General features: G+C 37.8%; 1 protein-coding gene across 3 annotated transcripts in view; it reads left to right on the forward strand.

The window, feature by feature from the left end:
* Positions 1-734: 734 nt before the first annotated feature.
* The window catches only part of SCFD1 (sec1 family domain containing 1), a 187,270-nt gene continuing 165,829 nt past the window's right edge, over positions 735-22,175 (forward strand). Inside the window, exon 1 of one of the 3 annotated variants that reach the window (XM_037834730.1) lies at positions 735-820. In XM_037834730.1, the coding sequence (XP_037690658.1) occupies positions 784-820 (37 nt within the window). In that variant the 5' untranslated portion in view covers positions 735-783. The remainder of the gene's footprint in view (positions 821-22,175) is intronic. The other 2 variants (XM_037834729.1, XM_037834731.1) reach the window with 2 other exon arrangements.

Consider the following 22,175-nt stretch of genomic DNA (forward strand, 5'->3'; position numbering starts at 1 on the left):
CAGCTAATGCAATGTTAGTAAACTCGACTGGACATACTAGGGGTAGAAGAGCTGTGTATCAGTTTTTGACGTAACAAAATCTATGGGTTAAAGTAGAAGGCATCAATATTGGATATGTTTTGTGATCACGTGGTTTTATTAAAGCATCAGCGTTCTCTCTCTACTACCGTCAACTCCCCTACCAAAGTAGTATGTTTTGTGATTTCGCCGTTTTGCACCATCCTGGCTCCTTTGCATCTTATCTGCCAGATTAAAGCCACGCTTCAAAGTCCCCAACCCCGAGAAAAGGAGCAAAGGGTTGACACCTCAAGCTGCACTGGGAGAACAGAGGAGGGACGCTAGTATTACGTGCTTTGTTCCAGCTATTTCATTTACTTTTGTCCTGTGAGCCTTACATCCCCGTAAGTATTATCAGCACTTAGGTGATCTGGAAATGACCATGCTAACAGTTTTAGTGTTAAGATTTGTACCTCTACATCACGCCGTTACCCGTGGAGCTCAATTTAATATAACCACCATTTGAAAGGATAAAAATTCCTACTATTCCGCCGCTGAAAAGTAAACATTGCAAGCCATTCAAGCACTAAAACCCGTTAGCTCATCAAATCAAGCACGGTCGCGAGAACTCAGGCATCGGGAGAGTCGCCCTGGAGGAGGCGGTGGCCAGCCACCAGGCGCCTGCGTTGGCCCCGCCCCGCCAGGTTTCGCATCCGGGGCCGTCGGGGTGGCCACGTCATTCTAGAGCTCCGCTCGGCAGCGGGGCAGCGGGTGTTGTGTGGCAAGATGGCGGCGGTGGCCAGTATTCGGGAGAGACAGACAGGTACGGATTTATTCCCTTCTCTTCAGTGTAGCTTAGTGCCTGCCGGGGCTACATTCTCTTCCTCTACTGTCGCCCTTACTCTGTCGCGGTGCGTGCAGTTCAGAGACGGATATCCAGGAGTTTATCCAGTCCCTAGAGCATCAGGAGCCCCTCCCATTTGAGTTTTTTGAGAAGAAACGTCAATAGCTTTGAGGACTCCGCGGCCCCTCCTTGTGGTGGAGGAAAAGGGGCTTCAGGGATGGGCCGGTTGATACAGTCCTGTTACTGTCTCCTTCCTACTGGGCCTCCGAAAGGCCTTCACACGGGTTCTGGGAGATGATATTTTCTTACCTGTGTTGCCACCTATGGGGTCTCCGTGTTTATGTTTTTGGTTCACTTCTCTCCCATTTTTAATGTTGGAAGAACTCCATTTTCAGGACTTCCACAACAATTAAATTTTAGGTATTGTCCACTTCAGAGGAGCCTACTTTGTGCCATTTCTGTTCTTTGAACTAGTCTTTTGGGGGTACCCCGTGGTAGAGATTTCCTTCCTCAGCTTGCTGGAACAGAATTGAATAAGGTCGAAAGAGATGAATAGCTCTCTAATTCTAATTTTTTGACAGATCTGTTGTAAAGCTACGTATAAGCTGCTTCGTCAATAGAGCAGAGTTATATAGGTAACATTTATGCAGTGAACTCTGGTAAAGAAGAAGTACATATTTCTTCCTTTGAGTTTTGATATTTTTTCCATCTTAAATTTTAGTTTTGCCGTTTTCTTTAACTTCTGAGGACAATTTGATTTCTACCAATTATCTCCAAACTTATGGTTTATACCTGTTAGCTAATTGAGTTTGCAAACTATTTATTCTGAGGAGCCAAGAGACGCCATCCAGAATGTGCAATACTTGGAAATTCAATCTCTTGAACCATGATCTTTTGTATATAAATCTGAACAGGAGATTAATTGGTTACTACTCGTATGATGTACAGAAGGGATTTTGGCTGTACTTGATTCCTTCCTTTGGAATTCAAAGAAAAAATTAATGGTAGACGTCAATGTAGTAATTGCAGACAGTGCATATTGAGTTGTGTTCTGCTCTAATAGGTAATTTAGTATAGACTATCAGATGAAGTCAGGCATAATTTAAATATGTGAAAATCCCAGTAAGATTTGGAGAATACCTGCCATTCAATTAATTATATCTCTGTAATCAAATAGGAGCCCTGCTTGTCTTAACAAGATGGTCCTGATAGCTTAATGAAGCTAAATGAATTAGGTCATAATATGTATTACAATAAAGCATATACATGTCAATGAAGATTCTGTTCCAATACAGGGAAACTTCTTGAAAAAGGAAATTGGTGTGGTAGTAAATTTCTGTATGCAGAAATTTTGTAGGATATGAAAATCTAATATTATAGTTTGGATTTATGTGGAAATAAACTTCATTATAACAAGATTCCACATATAAACTTACTCATTATTAGGTCATGCCAGATCAGTCATTTATCAAATTAGTACCTGATTGACTTCTGTCATTTTCAGAGAAAAATAGATCCCTTTATATGTGTTATGATAGCCCTGGGAATGTTGTTGGAAATAACTTTTTAATCCATGATGAAATATTTATTGAAGGCCTACTAGATATGAGCTATTGTGATACAAAAAAATTTGCAGTCAATTTAGGTAGATGAGATAATGGCTCATGTGTATTGAGCATATTCTATTGTCAGGCACTACTCCAACTGATTTTATGTGTATTATTATCTCCATTTTGCAGATGATATTAACTTTTATGGCTGTTTCTTACTTGGCCTGCCTGAAGAATTTTTATTATCTTTTAAGTCACCTCAGTAGTATCTGCTTTGGGAAGGCTTCCTAGAACATTCTCCCCTCTATCCTACTTCCAGTTTAGCAGGCAGAATTTGTTGCTTCTTCTTCTGCAGGCTCTTGCTTAACTCCCCCAGTTCTCAACATTGCAGAACCCAGATCAACTGATTTTTCTCCTGTGGGTAATCTCTTCTAGTCTTGTGGCATTAATTACCATCTATATGCTGATGATTCCCCTGAACTGTCTTTCCATATCTGTTAATGGCAACTCTATCCTTGTAGTTGCTCAAGTAGAAAACCTTGACTTTTCTTCACTTTTCCCTTTCAAACACCATTTCAGATTGGTCAGTGAATCTTCTTAGCTCTACTCCAATAATATGTGCAGGGTCTCACCATTGTTATCGCTATCATCCAGGTCCAAGCCACCATGAATTTCTACCTGAATTTCTGCAGTTACTACCTGTTTGGTCTTCCTGCCTTTATAGCTCAGCAGCCCTTCAGCCTTCTCCACATAGCACCCAAAGTGGTTGTGTCACATCTTTGCTCAAAATCTTCCAGCAGTTTCCCACTTCAGTCATGGTAAAAGCCGAAGAGTTCTAAGAGTGGTTACAAGACCCTGTATTATCTGGTCCTCACTTAACCTTTCTGACTTCATCTTCTATTACTTTTCCTTCTTTCCTTGAATACACCAAGCATACTCCTGCCTCAGAGCCTTTGTATTTTCTGTTTCCTCTTTCTGGAATGTTCTTTCATAGATACCTGAATAACTCACTCCTTCATCTCCTATAGGTCTTGACTTCTTATATGTTACCTTCTCAGTAAGGCCTTCCTGACCACTTTACTTTAAATCAAATCTCAACTCTCTCTCCACCTTCCCAACTTAATTTTCTCTGTGGCACTTGCATATGTTTTACTTATTTTAAAAATGTTTATGGTCTTTCTCCAACTAGAATGAAAGCTACCTGAGGACAGGGAATTTTTATTCAGTGTGTTTTGTTCAGTGCTATATCCACATCAGCTAAAGCAGTGTCAAGATAAGCATTCAGTAAATGTTCATTGAATGAATAGATGAATGAGCAAAGGAATAAATGGTAAATATAGTTGACAGTATTTGTTTGTTAAAGTGAATGAGTGAAGAAAACATTCCAGGTAAGGGTGAAACTACGTTAACCGAGTCTAGGAATTTGGGTAGTCTGTCATTTCAGTTAGAAATGAAAGGAAAATTACACTCTTATACACTCTTTGAACACAGTCCTTGTACTTTATTAACAAATCCAGTGTATCAAAATCCCTATTAATGTTAGCTAAGGCTCAGACTTGGTTAATTCTAGTCTTCTAGATGCTACTGAGAAGGCAAAAGTGATTATGTGCTGATAGTGGCCTCTTTCAGTTAGTTAAAGCCAACTGTGGAGAATACTACATCCCTATACTACTCACATGACTTTGGTAAGAAAGGTGCAACCCAGGCTCTGTTTTTTCCAAGTTGTCATGTGTCAAAAGTGTGAAGAACGATTCCTAGAAATAAGATTTTCCCTCTTTGGGGCCATGAATGCCAGTGTGGTGTCTGTGTGCCCTGGAGATGGGGGGAAGAGCTCTTCTAAAGCAGTCAGAAAGCTAATCCTGAAACATCCATTTCTGCCTCCTTTGTCAGTTTTAAGTATTAAGGTGTTTTTGTTTGTTTATAACCTATGAAGTAGATGTAAATTACTGGCAATGTGTAATTAGTTATTGGTTGGGCAGCTGGTACTAAAGTTTTACAAAAAATCATGTCTGTTTTACACACACATATATACAAGTATATCACTAAATTGCAATCTCTTCTTTGATAGACGTGTTACAGTATTATACCTGCTTCAACAAACAAGAATTTTTCTAGTAAGTAAATAAATATGCTGTAAATTGATATTCAAGTGATTTGAGTATTTAGTTCTCTAGAAGGGGTTTGAATTGTGGGTATTCTGTGTTATTTAGTAAAGCCTTGAGCAAACACTTTTAAAAATCAACAAAGCAAATGGTGCAAACACTATGGAAAACAATTGTGACCTGGCAATTCCACACTTAGGTATATACCTAAAAGAATTAAAAGCAGGCGCTCAATCACATACTAGTATACCAGTGTTCTTGGCAGCATTGTTCACTGTAGCCAAAAGAGGGGAACAGTGCAAGTGTCCATTGACAGAGGAATGGATAAACAAAATGCGGTGTATGTATGCACAATAGAATGTATTTCAGCCATAAAATGAATGAAGTTCTGATACATGCTAAAACATGGCTGAACCTTGAAAATATTATGCCAACTGAAATAAGGTAGACACAAAAGGACAAATATTATGTGATTCCACTTATATACAGAATAAGCAAATTCATAATGACAGAACGTATACTAGAGGTTACTGTAGGCTCGGTGGAGAGGGAAATGGGGAGTTAATGCTTAACAAGTACAGAGTTTCTGTTTTAAGTGATGAAAAAGTTTTGGTAATGGATCATGGTGATGGTAACATTGTAAATGTAATTAACACCACTGAATTGAACATTTAAAAATGATTGAAATGATGTTTATGTTATTTATGTTACCACAATAATTTTTGTTTAGCTAATTGAATTTTTTTTCTTCATTAGAGAAGTTGTGAGTTTACAGAACAGTCATGCATAAAATAACAATTCTTATATATACCTCTTTGTCATTAACACTTTGCATGGGTGTGGAATATTTCTTACAGTTGATGATAGCAATGTTTATAATATAATTGTACTGTTAACTATAGTCCCTAGATTAATGTAGGATTCACTGTGTGGTGTAGTTCCATGGATTTTTTTTTTTTTAATTTTTCTTCTGTTACCATATATACAACCTAACATTTCCCCCTTTAACCACATTCATATATATATATTTTAGTGCTGATAATTACATTCACAATGTTGTGCTACCATTGCCATTATCCATTACCAAAACATTTCCATTGTTCCAAATAGGAACCCTGTACTTATTTTAAGCCTTAACTTCCTCACCCCTCCCCTGGTAACCTATATTCTAGATTCTCACTCTGAGTTTGCTAGTTCTGATTATTTCAAATCTGTTAGGACATACAATATTTGATCTTTTGTGTCTGTGTTATTTCACTCAACGTGATGGCTTAAGGTTCATCCATGTTGTCGCATGTATCAGGACTTCATTCATTTTTATGGCTGAACAATATTTTATTCTGTGTATGTATCAAATTTAATTTATCCATTCATGGGTTGATGGATACATGGGTTGCTTCCATCTTTTGGCAGTTGTGAATACTGCCTCTATGAACATCACTGTGCAAATAACTGTTTGATCCCCTGCTTTCAATTCTTTGTGTATATACCTAGTAGTGAGATTGCCGGTCATATTGTAGTTCTATACTTAGCTTTCTGAGGAACTTCCAAACTGTCTAACACAGCAGCTGCAGTATTTTACCTTGCCACCAGAAGTGAATGAGTGTTCCTGTTTCTCCACATCCTCTCCAACACTTTGAAGTGTTCTGTTTTTTTAATAGTGGCCATTCTAGTAGGTGTGAAATGATATCTCATTGTTTTTGTTAATACAGTTTTATTAAGATATATTCACATACCCTACAAATCATCCACAGTATACAATTAGTTATTCACAAGGCCATCATATAGTTGTGCATTCATCACCAGAATCAATTTTTGAACATTTTCCTTATTCCAAAAGAAATAAAAATAAAAGTAAAAAACAAAACAAAACACATAAAACATTCCATTGCCCCATCCCACCCTACTTTTCATTTAGTTTTTGTCCCTATTTTTCTACTCATCTGTCCATAACTGGATACAGGGAGTGTGATCCACCAGGTTTTAACAATCACACAATCACACCATGTAAGCTACATGGTTATGCAATCACCTTCAAGAATCAAATCTGTTGGGTTGCAGTTTGACAGTCTCAGGTATTTCCTTTTAGCTATTCCAATACACTAGAAACTAACTAGGGATATCTATATAGCACATACGAATGCCCTCTAGAGTGACCTCTTGACTCCATTTGAAATCTGTCAGCCACTGAAACTTTATTTTGTTTCATTTTGCTTCCCCCTTTTGGTCAAGAAGATTTTCTCAATCCCACGATGCCAGGTCCAGGCTCATCCCTGGGAATCATGTCCCATGTTGCCAGGGAGATTTGCATCCCTGGGAGTCATGTTCCACTTAGTGCAGACGGCAGTGAGTTCACCTGCCATGTGGGCTTTAAGAGAGAGAGGCCACATCTGAGCAACAAAGACATTCTCTGGGGGAGACTCTTAGGTGCAATTATAAGTAAGCTTAGACTCTCCTCTGCAGTAATGAGCTTTTTAAGGGCGAAGCCCCAAGATTGAGGGCTCATCCTACTAAATTGTTAGTCCTAGAAGTTTGTGAGAATATCAGTAGTAACCCAGGTGGGGAAGTCCAAAATTTCTGCATTTTTCTCCAGTTCGTCAGGGGGGCCCTGCAAGTATATATATTTTTTCTCTGTCCAAATTACTTTGGAATGTATTGGAATTTCACACTAACTTGTACAAACCTACCAGATCTCACTTCCTATTCATAGTTCATGTAATTATGGTGTTTGAATAAACTGACCATACAAGTTAAATTATTTAGTGTGATGCAGAAAATATATATCCTTCACCAAATAAACATCTCTTCCCTTGGTGTCACACAGAAGTTGAAGTTCTAAAACACAGTCAATATCGTCCTTTACTGTTGGCCTGATTTGCCTTAGTCCTAACCAGATCTGCTTCATTCATATCTCTAACTGAAGTCTGAACTCTTTTTCAGCTTAACAGTTGCTGTATGAGGTAATACTGACATTCATAGCTGCTGAGCTCTAGGTCTGAGTTTCAGGTGTCACACAGATACCCAAAGTTCCAGAGACCGACCAGGTTATACACAAAGAGCTCAGTGTGTCAGAATTTAGAGGTAACCATTACAACTCAGAAATAGATGTGACTGCTATAAGAGCTTACAATCTAGGAACCATTACAGTAAGCATTCCCCCGATAAGCTGTGCTCTAAGATTCAATTCTCAGCATTTACACATTATAGTTAGTCCATATTAGTGAGGCATTATAAGGTTTGCCTTTTCGTTTCTGGAATAATTCATTCAAAATGCAGTCCTCAATATCCATTCACTTAATACTTGTTTCACAGTTTCATTCCTTTTTCCAGCTGCTCAGTATTCTATTGTATGCATACACCATAGTTCACCATTCTGTTCATCAGTCGATGTACCTTTAGGCCACATCCATCCCATTGCAAATTGTATTGTGAATACTGCCACCATAACCACCAGTGTGCAAATGTCCATTTGTGTCCCTGCTCTCATATCTTCCAAGTATATACCCCATAATGAGGTTGCAGGACTTTGTGGCACTCACATACTAAGCTTCTTGTGGAACCACCACACTGTTCTCCAGATAGGCTATACCATTATACTTCCCCACCAGCAGTAAATAGGTACATCCTTCACTCCATGTTTTCTCCAGCACTTGCATCCCTGTGTTTATATTTTTCCCTGCAATTTTATAGAGATATATTCACATACCATACAGTCATCCACAGTGTACAATCAGTTGTTCACAGTATCTTCACATAGTTGTGCATTCATTACCAATTCAGCACTTGAACATATTCATTACTTCAAAAAAAAGAAAGAAGTTTAAAAAAAGAATAATAAAAAAGATTTAAAAAATTAAAACACCATGCAATACAATATAATAAGGTCAGACAACAACACTACCAAGAATCCCATACCCCTCCCTTATATCCCCCTCTCATACACATTTAGCTTTGGTATATTGCCTTTGTTACGTTTAATGGAAGCATATTACAATGCTACTCTTAACCATGGACTTCAGTTTGCTTTGATTATATTTTTCCCTAATACCATCCCTTTTTCAACACCTTGCCAGGTTGACATTCATTTGTTCTCCCACATGTTAAAACATTTTTATAGTTGTACATTTTGTCACCATCATTAACCATTCTAGGTTTCACTAAGTTATACAATTCCAGTCTTTATCTTCTATTTTTCTTTCTGGTGTCATAATGCCCCTAAGCACTCCTCTTTCAGCTCGACTTACAGACTCTGTTCAGTGTACTTACAGTATTGTGCTACCATCAGACAGTATTATGCTATCCATTTCTGGGTCTATACAGTCCATTCTGTTGAACATTCTGTATTCCTTCAGCATCAAATTCCTGATCTCTACCCTCTTTCCTTCTCCTAATAACCTGTGTTCTCAGCTTTTTACTCTCAAAGTTTGCTTATTAATGCTAGTTTATATAAGTGAGATCATACAGTATTTGTACTTAGGTTTTTGGCTAACTTCGCTCAACACGATGGCCTCAGGGTTCATCCACGTTATTATATGTTCCATGACTTTGTTCTGTCTTACAGCTGCATAATATTCCATCGTGTGTATATACCACAGTTTGTTTATCCACTCGTCCATTGAAGGACATTTGGGCTGTTTCCATCTCTTGGCAATCGTGAATAGTACTGCTATAAACATCGGTTTACAAATGTCCGTTTGTGTCTTAGCTTTCAGTTCCTCTGCATATATACCTAGTAATGGAATTGATGGGTCATATGGCAGTTCTATACTTAGCTCCCTGAGGAACTGCCACACTGCCTTCCAGAGTAACTGCATCATTCTGCATTCCCACGAATAGTGAATAAGTGTGCCTCTTTCTTCACATCCTCTCCAGCACTTGAAATTTTTAATTTTTTCTATAATGACCATTCTACTAGGTGTGAGATGATATCTCATTGTGGTTTTAACTTGCATTTCCCTAATGGCCAGTGAAGTTGAGCATTTTTTCATATGCTTTTGAACCTTTTGTATTTCCTGTTCGGAAAAGTGTTTATCCATGTCTTTTGCCCATTTTTAAACTGGATTGTTTGTCTTTCTGTTGTTGAGTTATAGGATCTCTTTATATATTCTGGATATTAAACTCTTATCTGATATGTGGTTTGCAAATACTGTCTCCCATTGTGTAGGGTGCAGTTTTACCTTTCTGACAAAGTCCTTTGATATACATCACTGTTTAATTTTGAGGAGATCCCGTATATCTATTTCTTTGATTGCTTGTGCTTTGGATGTAAGGTCTAGAAATCCACCTGCTATCACAAGATCTTTAAAATGTTTCCCTACTTTTTCTTCTAAAAATCTTATGGTCTTAGTGTTACTGTTTTTGTCTTTGATCCATTTTGAGTTAATTTTTGTATAAGGTGTGAGATAGGAGACCTCTTTTATTCTTTTGGATATGGATATCCAGTTCTCCAAACACCATTTATTGAAGAAGCTACTCTGTCCCAGTTGCTTTGGCTTGACTGCCTTATCAAAGATCAGTTGTCCATAAATGAGAGGGTCTATTTCTGAACTCCCAATTCAATTCCATTTGTTGGTATATCTCTCTTTATGCCAGTACCATGCTGTTTTAACCACTGTAGCTTTGTAGTACCCTTTAAAGTCAGGTAGTGTGAGACCTCCTGTGCCAGTTTGAATGTATTGTGTCCCCAAATGCCATTATCTTTGATGTAATCTTGTGTGGGCAGATGTATCAGTTTTGATTAGATTTCTTTGAGTGTTTCTTTGGAGATGTGCCCCACCCAGCTGTGGGTGATGACTCTGATTGGATATTTCCATGGAGGTGTGGCCCCACCCATTTAGGGTGGGCCTTGATCAGTGGAACCATATAAATGAGCTGACAAGCAGAAGGAACTCAGTGTGCAGCTGTGAGTTAACAGACGCCAGCCACGTGCCTTCCCAGCTAACGGAGGTTTTCTGGACACCATTGGCCATCCTCCAGTGAAGGTACCCAATTGCTGATGTGTTACCTTGGACACTTTATGGCCTTAAGACTGTAACTGTGTAACCAAATAAACCCCCTTTTATACAAGCCTATCCATTTCTGGTGTTTTGCATCCTGGCAGCATTAGCAAACTAGAACACCTCCCATTTCGTTCCTCTTTCTCATGATATGCTTTGCTATAGGGGCACCCTGCCCTTCCAAATAAACTTGGTTATTGATTTTTCTATTTATGCACAGTTACTTGTTGGGATTTTAATTGGTATTGCATTGAATCTAGATCAGTTAGGTAAAATTGACATCTTAACTATATTTAGTCTTCCAATCCAGGAACACAGTATGTTCTTCCATGTTTTTAGGTCCTGTTCAGTTTCCTTTAGCAGTTTCGTATAGTTTTCTCTGTGTAGGTCTTTTGAGGTCTTGGTTAGGTTTATTCCTAAATACTTGATTCTTTTGGTTGCTATTGTAAATGGAATTTTTTTCTTAATTTCATTCTTCTGTTGCTCATTACTTGTGTATAGGAAAACTACTGATTTTTGCATGTTAATCTTGTAGCCTGACCCTTTGCTGTATTCACTGATTAGCTCTAGTAGTTTTGCTGTAGATTTTTCTGGATTTTCTATGTATAGGATCAAGTCATCTGCAAACAGTGAAAGTTTTACTTCTTCCTTTCCAGTTTGGATGCCTTTAATTTCTCTTTCTTGCCTAATTGCTCCAGCTAGAACTTCCAACACAATATTGAATAACGATGGTGACAGTGGGCATCCTTGTCTTGTTCCTGATCTTAAAGGGAAAGCTTTCAGTCTTTCCTCATTGAGTATGATGTTAGCTGTACGTTTTTCATCTATTCCCTTTATCATGTTGAGGAAATTTCCTTCTATTCCTATCCTTTGAAGTGTTTTCATCAAGAAAGGTTGCTGAATTTTGTCAAATGCCTTTTCTGTATCAGTCAAGATGATCATGTGATTTTTCCCCTTTGATTTATTGATGTGTATTATATTAATTGATTTTCTTGTGTTGAACCACCCTTGCATACCTGGAATAAAACCATTTAGTCATGGTGTATAATTCTTTTAATGTGCTACTGGATTCAATTTGCAAGTCTTTTGTTGAGAATTTTTGCATCTACTCATTGAAGAGATTGGTCTGTAGTTTTCTTGTAGTATCTTTGTCTTGCTTTGGTGTTAGGGTGTTGTTGGCTTCATAGAATGCATTAGGTAGTTTCCCTCCTCTTCAATTTTTTTAAAGAGTTTGAGCAGGATTGGTACTAATTCTTTCTTGAATACTTGGTAGAATTCACATGTGAAACCATCTGGTCCTGGGCTTTCTTTTGGGGGGTGGGGGGCTTTTTGATGACTAACTCAATCTCTTTAATTGTGATTGGTTTTTTGCGGTTGTCTATTTCTTCCTGAGTCAGTGTTGATTGTTCATGCTTTTCTAGGAAGTTGTTCATTTTGTTTAAATTATCTAATTTATTAGCATATATTTACTCTTAGTATCTTCTGATATCTCCTTTGTTTCTCCAAGGTCAGTAGTTAAGCCCCCTTTCCCATTTCTGATTATGTTTATTTGCATCCGCTCTTTTTGGTTAGCCTAGCTAAGCCTCCATCTATTTTATTGATTTTCTCAAAGAACCAACTTCTGGTTTTGTTGATTTTCTCTACTGTTTTCCTGTTCTCAATTTCATTTATTTCTGCTGTAACCTTTGTTATTTGTCTCCTTCTGTTTGCTTTGGGGTTAGTTTGCTGTTCTTTCTCTGGTTCCTCCAGGTAACAGTTAATTCCTCAATTTTTTTCTCTTTCTTCTCTTTTAACATTGGCATTTGGGGCAATAAATTTCTCTCTCAGCACCACCCTTGCTGCATCCCATAAGTTTTGATATGTTGTGTTTTCATTTTCATTTGCCTCGAGGTGTTTACTAATTTCTCTTGTAATTTCTTCCTTTACCCGCTGGTTGTCTAAGAGTGTGTTATTTAGCCTCCATATATTTGTGACTTTTCCGTCCTTCTGCCTGTTACTGATTTCCAGCTTCATTCCATTATGATCTGAGAAGGTGTTTTGTATAATATCAATTTTTTATAATTTGTTGAAACTTGCTTTGTGAAGCAACATGTGGTCTATCCTAGAGAATGATCCATGAGCACTTCAGAAAAATTTGTATCTTACTGTTGTGGGGTATAGTGTTCTATACATGTCAAGTCTAATTTGTTTATCATACAAGTAAACATCTCTGTTTCCTTATTGATCCTCTGTGTGGATGTTCTATCCATTGATGAGAGAAGTGTATTGAAATCTCCAATTATTATTGTAGAGGTATATACTCTTCCCTTCAGTGTTCTCAGTGTTTGCCTCATGTATTTCAGGACACTCTTGCCCGATGCATAAATATTTATGATTGTTATGTTTTCTTGATGAATTGTCCCTTTTATTAATATATAGTGTCCTTCTTTGTTTCTTTTAATAGTTTTACATTTATAGTCTAATTTGTCTGATATTAAAATATCTACATCCCTTTTTTTATGGTTGTTGTTTGGGTGAAATATCTTTTTCCAAACTTTTAACATTTAACCTATTTTTGTTCTTGTGTCTAAGGTGAGTTTCTTGTAGACTGCATATACTGTGTACAGATGGAGCTTTTTTTTAATCCATTCTCCCAGGCTATATCTTTTTATTGGGGAGTTTAATCCATTAACATTTAGTGTTATTACTGTAAGGACTACTTTCTTCTACCATTTTGCCTTTTATAGTTTATATGTCATATCTGTTTTTTTTTCCCCTCTGTCTCCTTTTACTGTTCCTGATAGTCTTCATTTCTACACTCTTCTCCAGACTTCTCTCTCCTGTCTTTTCCTATCAGCCTGTAGCACTCCCTTTAGTATTTCTTGAAACACAGGTCACTTATTCACAAACTCTCTTAGTGTCTGTCTATCTGAAAATATTTTGTTCTCACCCTCTTTTTTTTTTGGCTTTTATAAAAGGGGGTTTATTTGGTTACACACTTACAGTCTTAAGGCCGTAAAAGTGTCCAAGGTAACACATCAGCAATTGGGTACCTTCACTGGAGGATGACCAATGGTGTCCGGAAAACCTCTGTTAGCTGGGAAGGCACATGGCTGGCATCTGCTCTGTAGAGTTCTGGTTTCAAAATGGCTTTGCCCCAGGACGTTCCTCTCTAGGCTGCAGTTTCTCAAAAATGTCACTCTTAGTTGCACTTGGGGTATTTGTCCTCTCTCATCTTCTCCAGAGCAAGAGTCTGCTTTCAACGGCCATCTTCAAACTGTCTCTCATCTCAAACTGCAGCAGTTTGCTCCTTCTGTCTGATCTTATATAGTGCTCCAGTAATTTAATTCAAACCCACCCTGAATGGGCGGGCCAACACCTCCATGGAAATTATCCAATCAGAGTCACCACCCACAGTTTGGTGGGGCACATCTCCATGGAAACACTCAAGGAATTACAATCTAATTAACACTGATAGGTCTGCTCACACAAGATTACATCAAAGATAATGATGTTTGGGAGGACATAATACATTCAAACTGGCACAGCCTCCTTTTCCTCATCTGCACTTCTATATAATTTGAGAAGAAACCATTTTTTCCTGGTTGGGACTCATTCTTTATTTGGAAAAAGTAGCTTCCAAGATGACAGAGGGCTCTTTTTCATGTCCACATCAATAGAAATTTAATGGACAGGAAAATCTGATGGTGTGCTCTTGTCTACAAAGCACTTTAACAAACTTGATCTCCCTTGAGGGCCCAACGTTTCCATGAGGAAACACTGTTTTCCCATTTTACTAATAAGAAAACTCTGCCATGATATTGATGAGAGGCTCACTTCCACACAGCTGGAAAAGGCCAAAGAGACCGGAGCCTCTCGACCTGTGCCTAGGACAGGCTTTCTGGTATCTCTAACGTGGGTTCCAGACCCATTCTGGTAACTTCCACATGTCTCCAAGTGATCAGGACACCAGGTGGGTTGTACAGAGTTCAGGCCTCTGTGAAAGCCTCCCCACTCCCAAATCTGTGAATGTCTCACCCTCATTTTTGAAAGACAGTTTTGCTGGATATAGAATTCTTGGTTGGCAGTTTTTCAGTATCTGAAATGTGTCATACCACTGCCTTCTTGCCTCCATGGTTTCTGCAGACAAATCTGGATATAGTCTTACCGAGCTTCCCTTGTATTTGATGAATTGCTTTTTTCTTGCTGCTTTCAGAATTCTCTCTTTGTCTTTGACATTGGACACTCTGATCAGTAAGTGTCTTGGGATCTATTCTGTTTGGGGTACACTGCACTTCATGAATCTGTAATTTTATGTCTTTCATAAGAGTTGGGAAATTTTCAGTGATTATTTCTTCTGTTCTTTCTACCCCTTTTTCCTTTTCTTCTGGGATACCCATTGCACGTATATTCATTTGCTTCATGTAGTCATTCAGTTCCCTGAGACCTTGCTCATATTTTTCCATTCTTTTCCCTATCTGTTCCTTGGTGTGTAGGATTTCAGATGTCCTGTCTTCAATTTCACTTACCCTTTCTTCTGCCTCTTCAAATCTGGTGTTTTAAGTCCTCATTGTTTTTTTTTCATCTCTTCTCTTATGCCTTTCATTCCCGTAAGTTCTGCCATTTGTTTTTTCAGACTTTCGAGTTCCTCATGTTTGCCCAGTGTCATCTTTGTATCATCAGCTCTTGCCATGTCTTCCGTCAGCTAATTGATTTAATTTTTGAATTGATTTAGGAGATTTGTTTGATTAGTAATTAGTTGTTTTAATTCCTGTGTCTCAGTTGAAGTGTTCGTTTGTTCCTTTGGGTGGTCTGTACTTTTGTGTTTCCTGGTATGGCTCGTTATTTTTTAGCTGTCTAGGCATCTGATTTTCTTGTTTAGTTTATTCTGGAGCTAGTTTTCTCTTTTACCTAGGGTTTTCTTTTGCTTGGCTTTGTTCTCTGTCCTTTGGCATTCAGTTCAACTTATTCTAGACCTCTAACATAGCTTCTGTCTAATGAGAATTTTTCGCCTTTTTTTGTTCTGGTTCTTGCCCTACCTCTATGTAACCTTTTTGTGAGAGGGTCTCCTCACATACGATCAACCCCAATCAGATTTTCCCAGTTCAGACAGGCCCAGGTCTCGGGAGGAGGGTGTGGAGTTTTCCTGAGAATGAGACCCTCCTGTGAAGCCTCTAGAGTCTGTACTTTCCCTGTCCTGTCCAGCAGGTGGCTGTTGTCAGCCACAGCTCCCCACCAGTGTAAAGATTTGCCACGGGTGCCTTTAATTCTCCACAGGTCCTGTCCCTGCCAGGGGTGTGGCTGACTTATGCTGGTTTCTGTTTTCCAGCCTGTGGGGTCTGAGTTCTCTGATGGAGGGCTGCGACTTGAGCTGGGCACTACCCCCTGTTTTCTTGAGGACATTATGCCCTTTAGGGAATTGTCTCTCCCACTAGACTCATTGCTTTGTTTCTTAGACCTGTCTTAGCTCCGCCCTTGACTGTGTCCTGAGTCCAATTGCAGATATCTGAGGGTTTCTGTAACGAGCTACTTCAAATAGTTATTTCAAAAAAAAAAGAAGAAGGAGAAGAAGGAGAAGGAGAAGAAGAGAAGAAATCCCTTTTCATTTCCGTTATGGACTATTTAAAGATAAGCTCGAAGAAGAAGAAAAGAAATCCCTTTTCAGTTCCAGTATGGACTATTTAAAGATAAGCCTTATAAGCTATTATCTCTTTCACATGAATAGTTACTCTCAGACAGCTTTAATTCTTAATTTTACCCCCTTGCCTGGGGCAGTGCTGAAGCAGGAGTTCTCATGGGTTATTGAAAAGTAAAAAGATAAAGAATAGGAGAGCAAGAAAGGAAAAGAGGGGGAAAAAAAGAAAAAAAAAAACCCACCGTTTTCAGAGCTGGACCTCAGCTTCCTGGGTTTGCAGACAGGAGTTGGTACCTGTTTCTATGTGTCCTTTTTCTTGGAGCCCAGCCCTTTTCCAGTATTCTGAACATCTCCAACTCCAAAAGTCTGTTTTTTATTGTTGCTGTCAGCCCTCTCTACTGGAGGGATTCCGCAGGCTACTTTTGAGCCTGCTCCTGGTTTACCTGTGCTTGGAGCTTTTATTCAGCACTCTGAATTTGTTAATTAATTCTGCACATAGGTCCGGGTTGAGCCCCGCCTCCTTGCTCCCAGCAAAGATTGTTTCTTTTTCCTTCGGGGAACCAGCTCCAAGGCAGTCTGCTGTGCCTCAGGGATGGCTCCAGCCTCCTGGCCAGGGAAACTTCGTTTTTTGCTGTGATTTCAGCTGTTCCACCCATTCCACCCGTTACAGATTGGTTTATGATGCATGACCCATCACAGAATCCCCCGAAAACATGGCTATTCCAGACAGTTCCTGGCTATTTACCAGTTGCACTAGAAGAGTAGCTAGATTCCACACCTCACCATTCCACCATCTTGCCCTGCCCGTCATTGTGGTTTTGATTGCACCTCCCTAATAGCTAGTGATGTTGTTCATGTGCTTTCTGGCCATTTGTATATCTCCTTTGGAGAGATGTCTGTTCAGATCTTTTGCCCGTTTTTAAAATTGGGTTGTCTTTTTGTTGTTGAGTTGAAAGTTTCCTTTATACATTTTGAATATTAAATCATTATAAGTTATGTAGTCTCCAAATATTTTCTCCCATTGCGAAGGTTGTTGTTTTACTTTCATGATAAAGTCATTTGCACAAAAGCTTTTAATTTTGATGTGGTCCCATTTATCTATTTTTTCTTTTGTTGTTTGTGATTTGGGTGTAAAGTCTAAGAAACCATTGTGTAATACAAGGTCCTGAAGATACCTCTGTACATTTTCTTCTAGGAATTTGATAGTTCTGGCTCATATATTTATCTCTTTAATCCATTTTGAGTTGATTTTTGTATAAGGTGTGAGAGTAAGAGGTCCTCCTTTTTTTGCAAATGGAGATCCAGTTTTCCCAGCACAGTTTGTTAAAGAGACTATTCTTTACCAATTGAGTGGTCTTTGCCCCTTATCAAAAATCAGTTGGCCATAAATGTGAGGGTTGATTTCTTAGCTCTCAACTTGATTTCTTTGGTCTGTATGTCTGTCCTTCTGCCAGTACTGTGTCTGTTTTGATTGCTGTGGCTTTGTAATTAATTTTAAGATTGGGAAGTGCCAGTACTCAAACTTCATTCTTCTTTTTCAAGATGGCTTTAGCTGCTCAGGGCCCCTTTCCCTTCCATATAAGTTGATGTTTGGCTTTCATTTCTGTTGAAAGAAGGTTGTTGGAATTTTTATTGGGATTGTGTTGCATCTGTAAATCACTTTGAATAGGACTGACAATAATGTTAGTTTTCTGATCCATGAACATGAAATGTCCTTCCATTTATGCAGGTTTTCTTTGATTTGTTTTAGCAAGTTTTTGTAATTTTCTGTGTCCAAGTTGTTTACATCCTTGGTTAGATTTATTTCTAGATATTTCAGTCTTTTAGTTGCTATTGGAATCAATTTTTTTTCTTGATTTCTTCTTCCAGTTGTTTATTGCTTGTGTATGGAAGCATTACTGATTTTTGAGTATTCATTTGGTACCCTGCCACTTTGCTAAATTCATTTATTAGCTCTAGGAGCTTTGTTGCAGAATTTTCGGGATTTTCTGTATGTAGAGTCGTATTTAAATAGGGAAGGTTTCACTTCTTGCTTTCCGATTTGTATGCCTTTTATTTCTTTTTATTGCGTAATTGCACCGGCAAGAACTTACAGTACAGTGGTGACAGTGGGCATCCTTGTCTTGTTCCTGTTTTTAGAGTGAAAGCTTTCAGTCTTTCACTATTAAGTAGGATATTAACTGTGTGATTTTCATATATGCCCTTTATTTTCATATACTGTGCTTTATTGAGAGAGTTTCCTTCTTTTCTTTGTGTTCTAAGTGTTTTTATCAAGAAGGGGTGCTGGATTTTGTCTAATTCCTTTTCTGCATCAAATGAGATGATCCTGTGGGATTTTTTTCCTTCATTGAATTAATGTGTTCTATTACATTAATTGATTTTCTTAATGTTGAACCACCTTTGCATACTGGGATAAATCCCACTTAATCATGGTGTTTAATTCTTTTAATATGCTGTTGGATTCAGTTTGCTAGTATTTTGTTGAGGATTTTTGAATCTATATTTATAATAGATATTGGTCAGTAATTTTCTATTCTTATGGTATCTTTATCTGGCTTAGGTATGAGGGTGATGTTGATCTCATAGAATGAATTAGAGGTGGTCTCTCCTCAGAATTTGAGCAGAATTGGAGTTAAATGTCCTTGTATTGTTTGGTGGAATTCCCCTGTGAAGCCAGCATTCTTTGTTGAGAGGTTTTTGTTGGGAGTCTGTTTGTTAATAATTGTTTTGTTGAGATCTTCTGTATCTTCTTGAGTCAGTGTAGGTATTTTTTTTTTAATTTTTTTATTTTCCTTATTTGTATCTTTTTTTTTTCTCTCTAGGTAAAGGTTTGTCAACTTTATTGATCCTTTCAAAGAACAGTTTTCAGTTGTGTTGATTATTGCTATTGTTTTTTGTTTTTCTAAATATCTCTTCATTTATCTCCACTCTAATCTGTTATTTCCTTCCTTCTGCTTGCTTTGGGTTTAGTTTGCTCTTTTTCTGCTTCTTCCAATTTTGAGGTTGGGTCTCTAATTTGAAGTCTTTCTTCTTTTGTAATTATGCTGTGCCAGTTCGAATATATTATGTCCCCCAAATGCCATTTTCTTTGATGTAATCTTGTATAGGCAGACGTTATCAGGGTTGATCAGATTGTAATTCTTTGAGTGTTTCTTTGGAATGCACCCCACCCAGCTGTGGGTGATGACTCTGACTGGATAATTTCCATGGAGGTGTTGCTCCACCCATCTAGGGTGAGTTTAAGTTGATCAGTGGAGCCATGTAAATGAGCTGACATAACAGAAGGAACTCAGTGCAGCTGTGAGTGACGTTTTGAAGAGGAGCAAGCTTGCTAGAGAGGAATGTTCTGGGAGAAAGCCATTTTGAAACCAGAACTTTGGAGCAGACACCAGCCACGTGACTTCCCAGCTAACAGAGGTTTTCTGGACGCCATTGGCCATCCTCCAGTGAAGCCAATCCATCTCTGGTGTTTTGCATTCCGCAGCATTTGCAAACTAGAATATATGCATTTAAGGCTATAAATTTCCGTCTCAGCACTGCCTTTGCTTCATCCCATAAATTTTGTTATGAAGTATTTTCATTTTCATTCGCCTCAAGATATTTCCTGTTCTAACTTCTGTTATCCTCTTTAACCCATTGATTCTTTAAGAATATGTTGTTTAATTTCCACATAGTTGAGAATATTCTATTTCTTCCTCAGTTATTGATTTCTAGCTTCCTTCCTTTATGGTCAGAGAATATGCATTGTATGATTTCAGTACTTTTGAATTTCTTGAGACTTGTTTTGTTGTCCTAACACATGGTCTATCCTGGAACATGATCTGTGTATACTTGAGAAGAATGTGTATTCTCTTTCTGTGTATTCTGTTTTGGTTGGGTGAAGTGTTCTATTTATGTCTGATACTTCTAGTTGGTTTAGAGTATCTTTCCAATCCTGTATTTCCTTATTGACTTTCAGGCTAGATGTTTTATCCATTATTGAAAGTGGTGTATTAATGTCTTCTACTATTATTATAGAACTGCCAATTTCTTCTTTCACATTTTCAATATTTGCTTCATATGTATTGGTGCTCTGCCTTTTTACTGGAAAGTTTAATCCATTTACATTTAAAGTCACTCCTGGTAAGGCAGGACTTTGTTCTGCCATTTTGCTATTCAGCCTTGTATGTTTTATACCTTTGTTGTCCCTCAGTTCTTCCATTAATGGCTACTTTTATGTTTATTTGATTTTTTGTGTTGTACTTTATTGAGTGCCTTCTCTTTTCTATCTTGGTATGTTTTTCATCTGTTTTCCTTGTGGATACCAGGGTTTAAAATTTAACATCCTAAGTAACAATCACTTGTTTTGATACCAATTAATCTTCAGTAGCATACATGTATATTTTTCCTGTGCCTCTCTTTCTCCCTATCTGTCTCTGTGTGTGCGCGCACGCACGTGCTGGTTGCATGTATCTTTGTATATTGAATTTCCAAAACTATGGATTTATCATTACTTTTTATGCATTTGCGTTTTACCACCTATAGAAGTAAGAAGTGGAGTTACATACCAAAAAGTACACAGCTATAATGCTGGCATTTATAATTACCCAAATCATTACCTTTTCTTTAGGTCATTTTTTTCTTTATGCTGCTTTGAACCACTGTCTAGTGTCCTTTCCTTCCCTTTAGCATTGCTTTTAGGGCTGATCTAGTGGTGATGAACTCCCTCAGCTCTGGTTTTTCTGGGAATGTCTTACTCTCTCCCTCATTTTTTTTTCTCCCTCATTTTTGAAAGCAAGTGTCACTGGATATAAAATTCTTGGTTGTTATTTGTTTTCTTTCAGCACTTTAAGTATTTCCACCCCACTGTCTTTTTGCCTACATAATTTCTGAGGAGAAATAGGCACTCACTAATTGAAACTCCCTTGTACATAACATTTTACTTTTCTCTTGCAGCTTTCAGAACTTTCTCCTTGCCCTTTGCATTCACTAGTGTGATCAGTGTATGACAGGCTGTATTTTTCTTTGGGTTTATCCTGTTTGTTGTTCCCTGGTCTTCTTGAATGTGTATATTCATGTCTTTCGGTAAGTTTGGGAAGTTCTCTGTCATTATTTCTTTGAATATACCTTCTGCCCCTTGCTCCCTTTCTTCTCTTTTTGGGACTCCCATAATACATATGTTGGTATGCTTGATGGTGTCCCAGACATATCTTAGCCTGTTTTCACTTTTTATAATTCTTGTTTCTTTCTGCTCCTCAGCCTAACTTCTTTCCAATGTCTTCTCTTCAAGTTCACTGATTCTTTCTTCTGCCAACTCCAGTCTGCTATAGAAACACCCTGGGAATTTTTCATTTCAGATATTGTGGTCTTCAACTCTAGTACTTCTGTTTGGTTCCCTTTTTTTTTTTTTTTTTTTAATGTAATTTTATTGAAATATATTCACATACCGTACAATCATTCAAAATGTACAGTTGTTCACAGTGTTTGGTTCCTTTTTCAAATTTCTTTCTCTTTACTGAGATTCTTACATTACTCATTCATTGTTTTCCTGATATCCTTTCATTGTTTTCTCTGTATTTCCCTTCACCTCATTGAGCATTTTTAAGATTAAGGCTTTGTTAGGTATGTCCACATTCTGGGCTTCTTCATTGGTGTTCACTGCATTTTTATCCTCTTCCATTGGATGGGCCATCATTTCCAGTTTCTTTATTTTTCTTATACTCTTGTTGCACACTGTACATTTTAATATTTTAAAATTTTAACTCTGAAATTTATTCCCTGAGATGTCTGTTTCTTGATTTTGTAACCACCTGATGAGAAGAGATTTTCTTAAGCTTCAACTATCCTTTCAGTAGGATCTGCCTGACGCGAACACAGCATGCAGGTTTTTAAATTTTTTTTTCAATTCAGTTTTGTTCAGATATATTCACATACACTACAGTCATCCACAGAGTACAATCATTTGTTCACAATACTATCATATAGTTGTGCATTCATCACCACAATTTTGAACATTTTTCTTTACTCCAAAAAAAAATTAAAAATAAGAATAAAAATACAGATAAAGAAAAACACCCAAAACATCCCATTCCC

The sequence above is a fragment of the Choloepus didactylus genome, chromosome 4 (genome assembly GCF_015220235.1).
Source record: "Choloepus didactylus isolate mChoDid1 chromosome 4, mChoDid1.pri, whole genome shotgun sequence".
Classification (NCBI taxonomy): domain Eukaryota; kingdom Metazoa; phylum Chordata; class Mammalia; order Pilosa; family Megalonychidae; genus Choloepus; species Choloepus didactylus.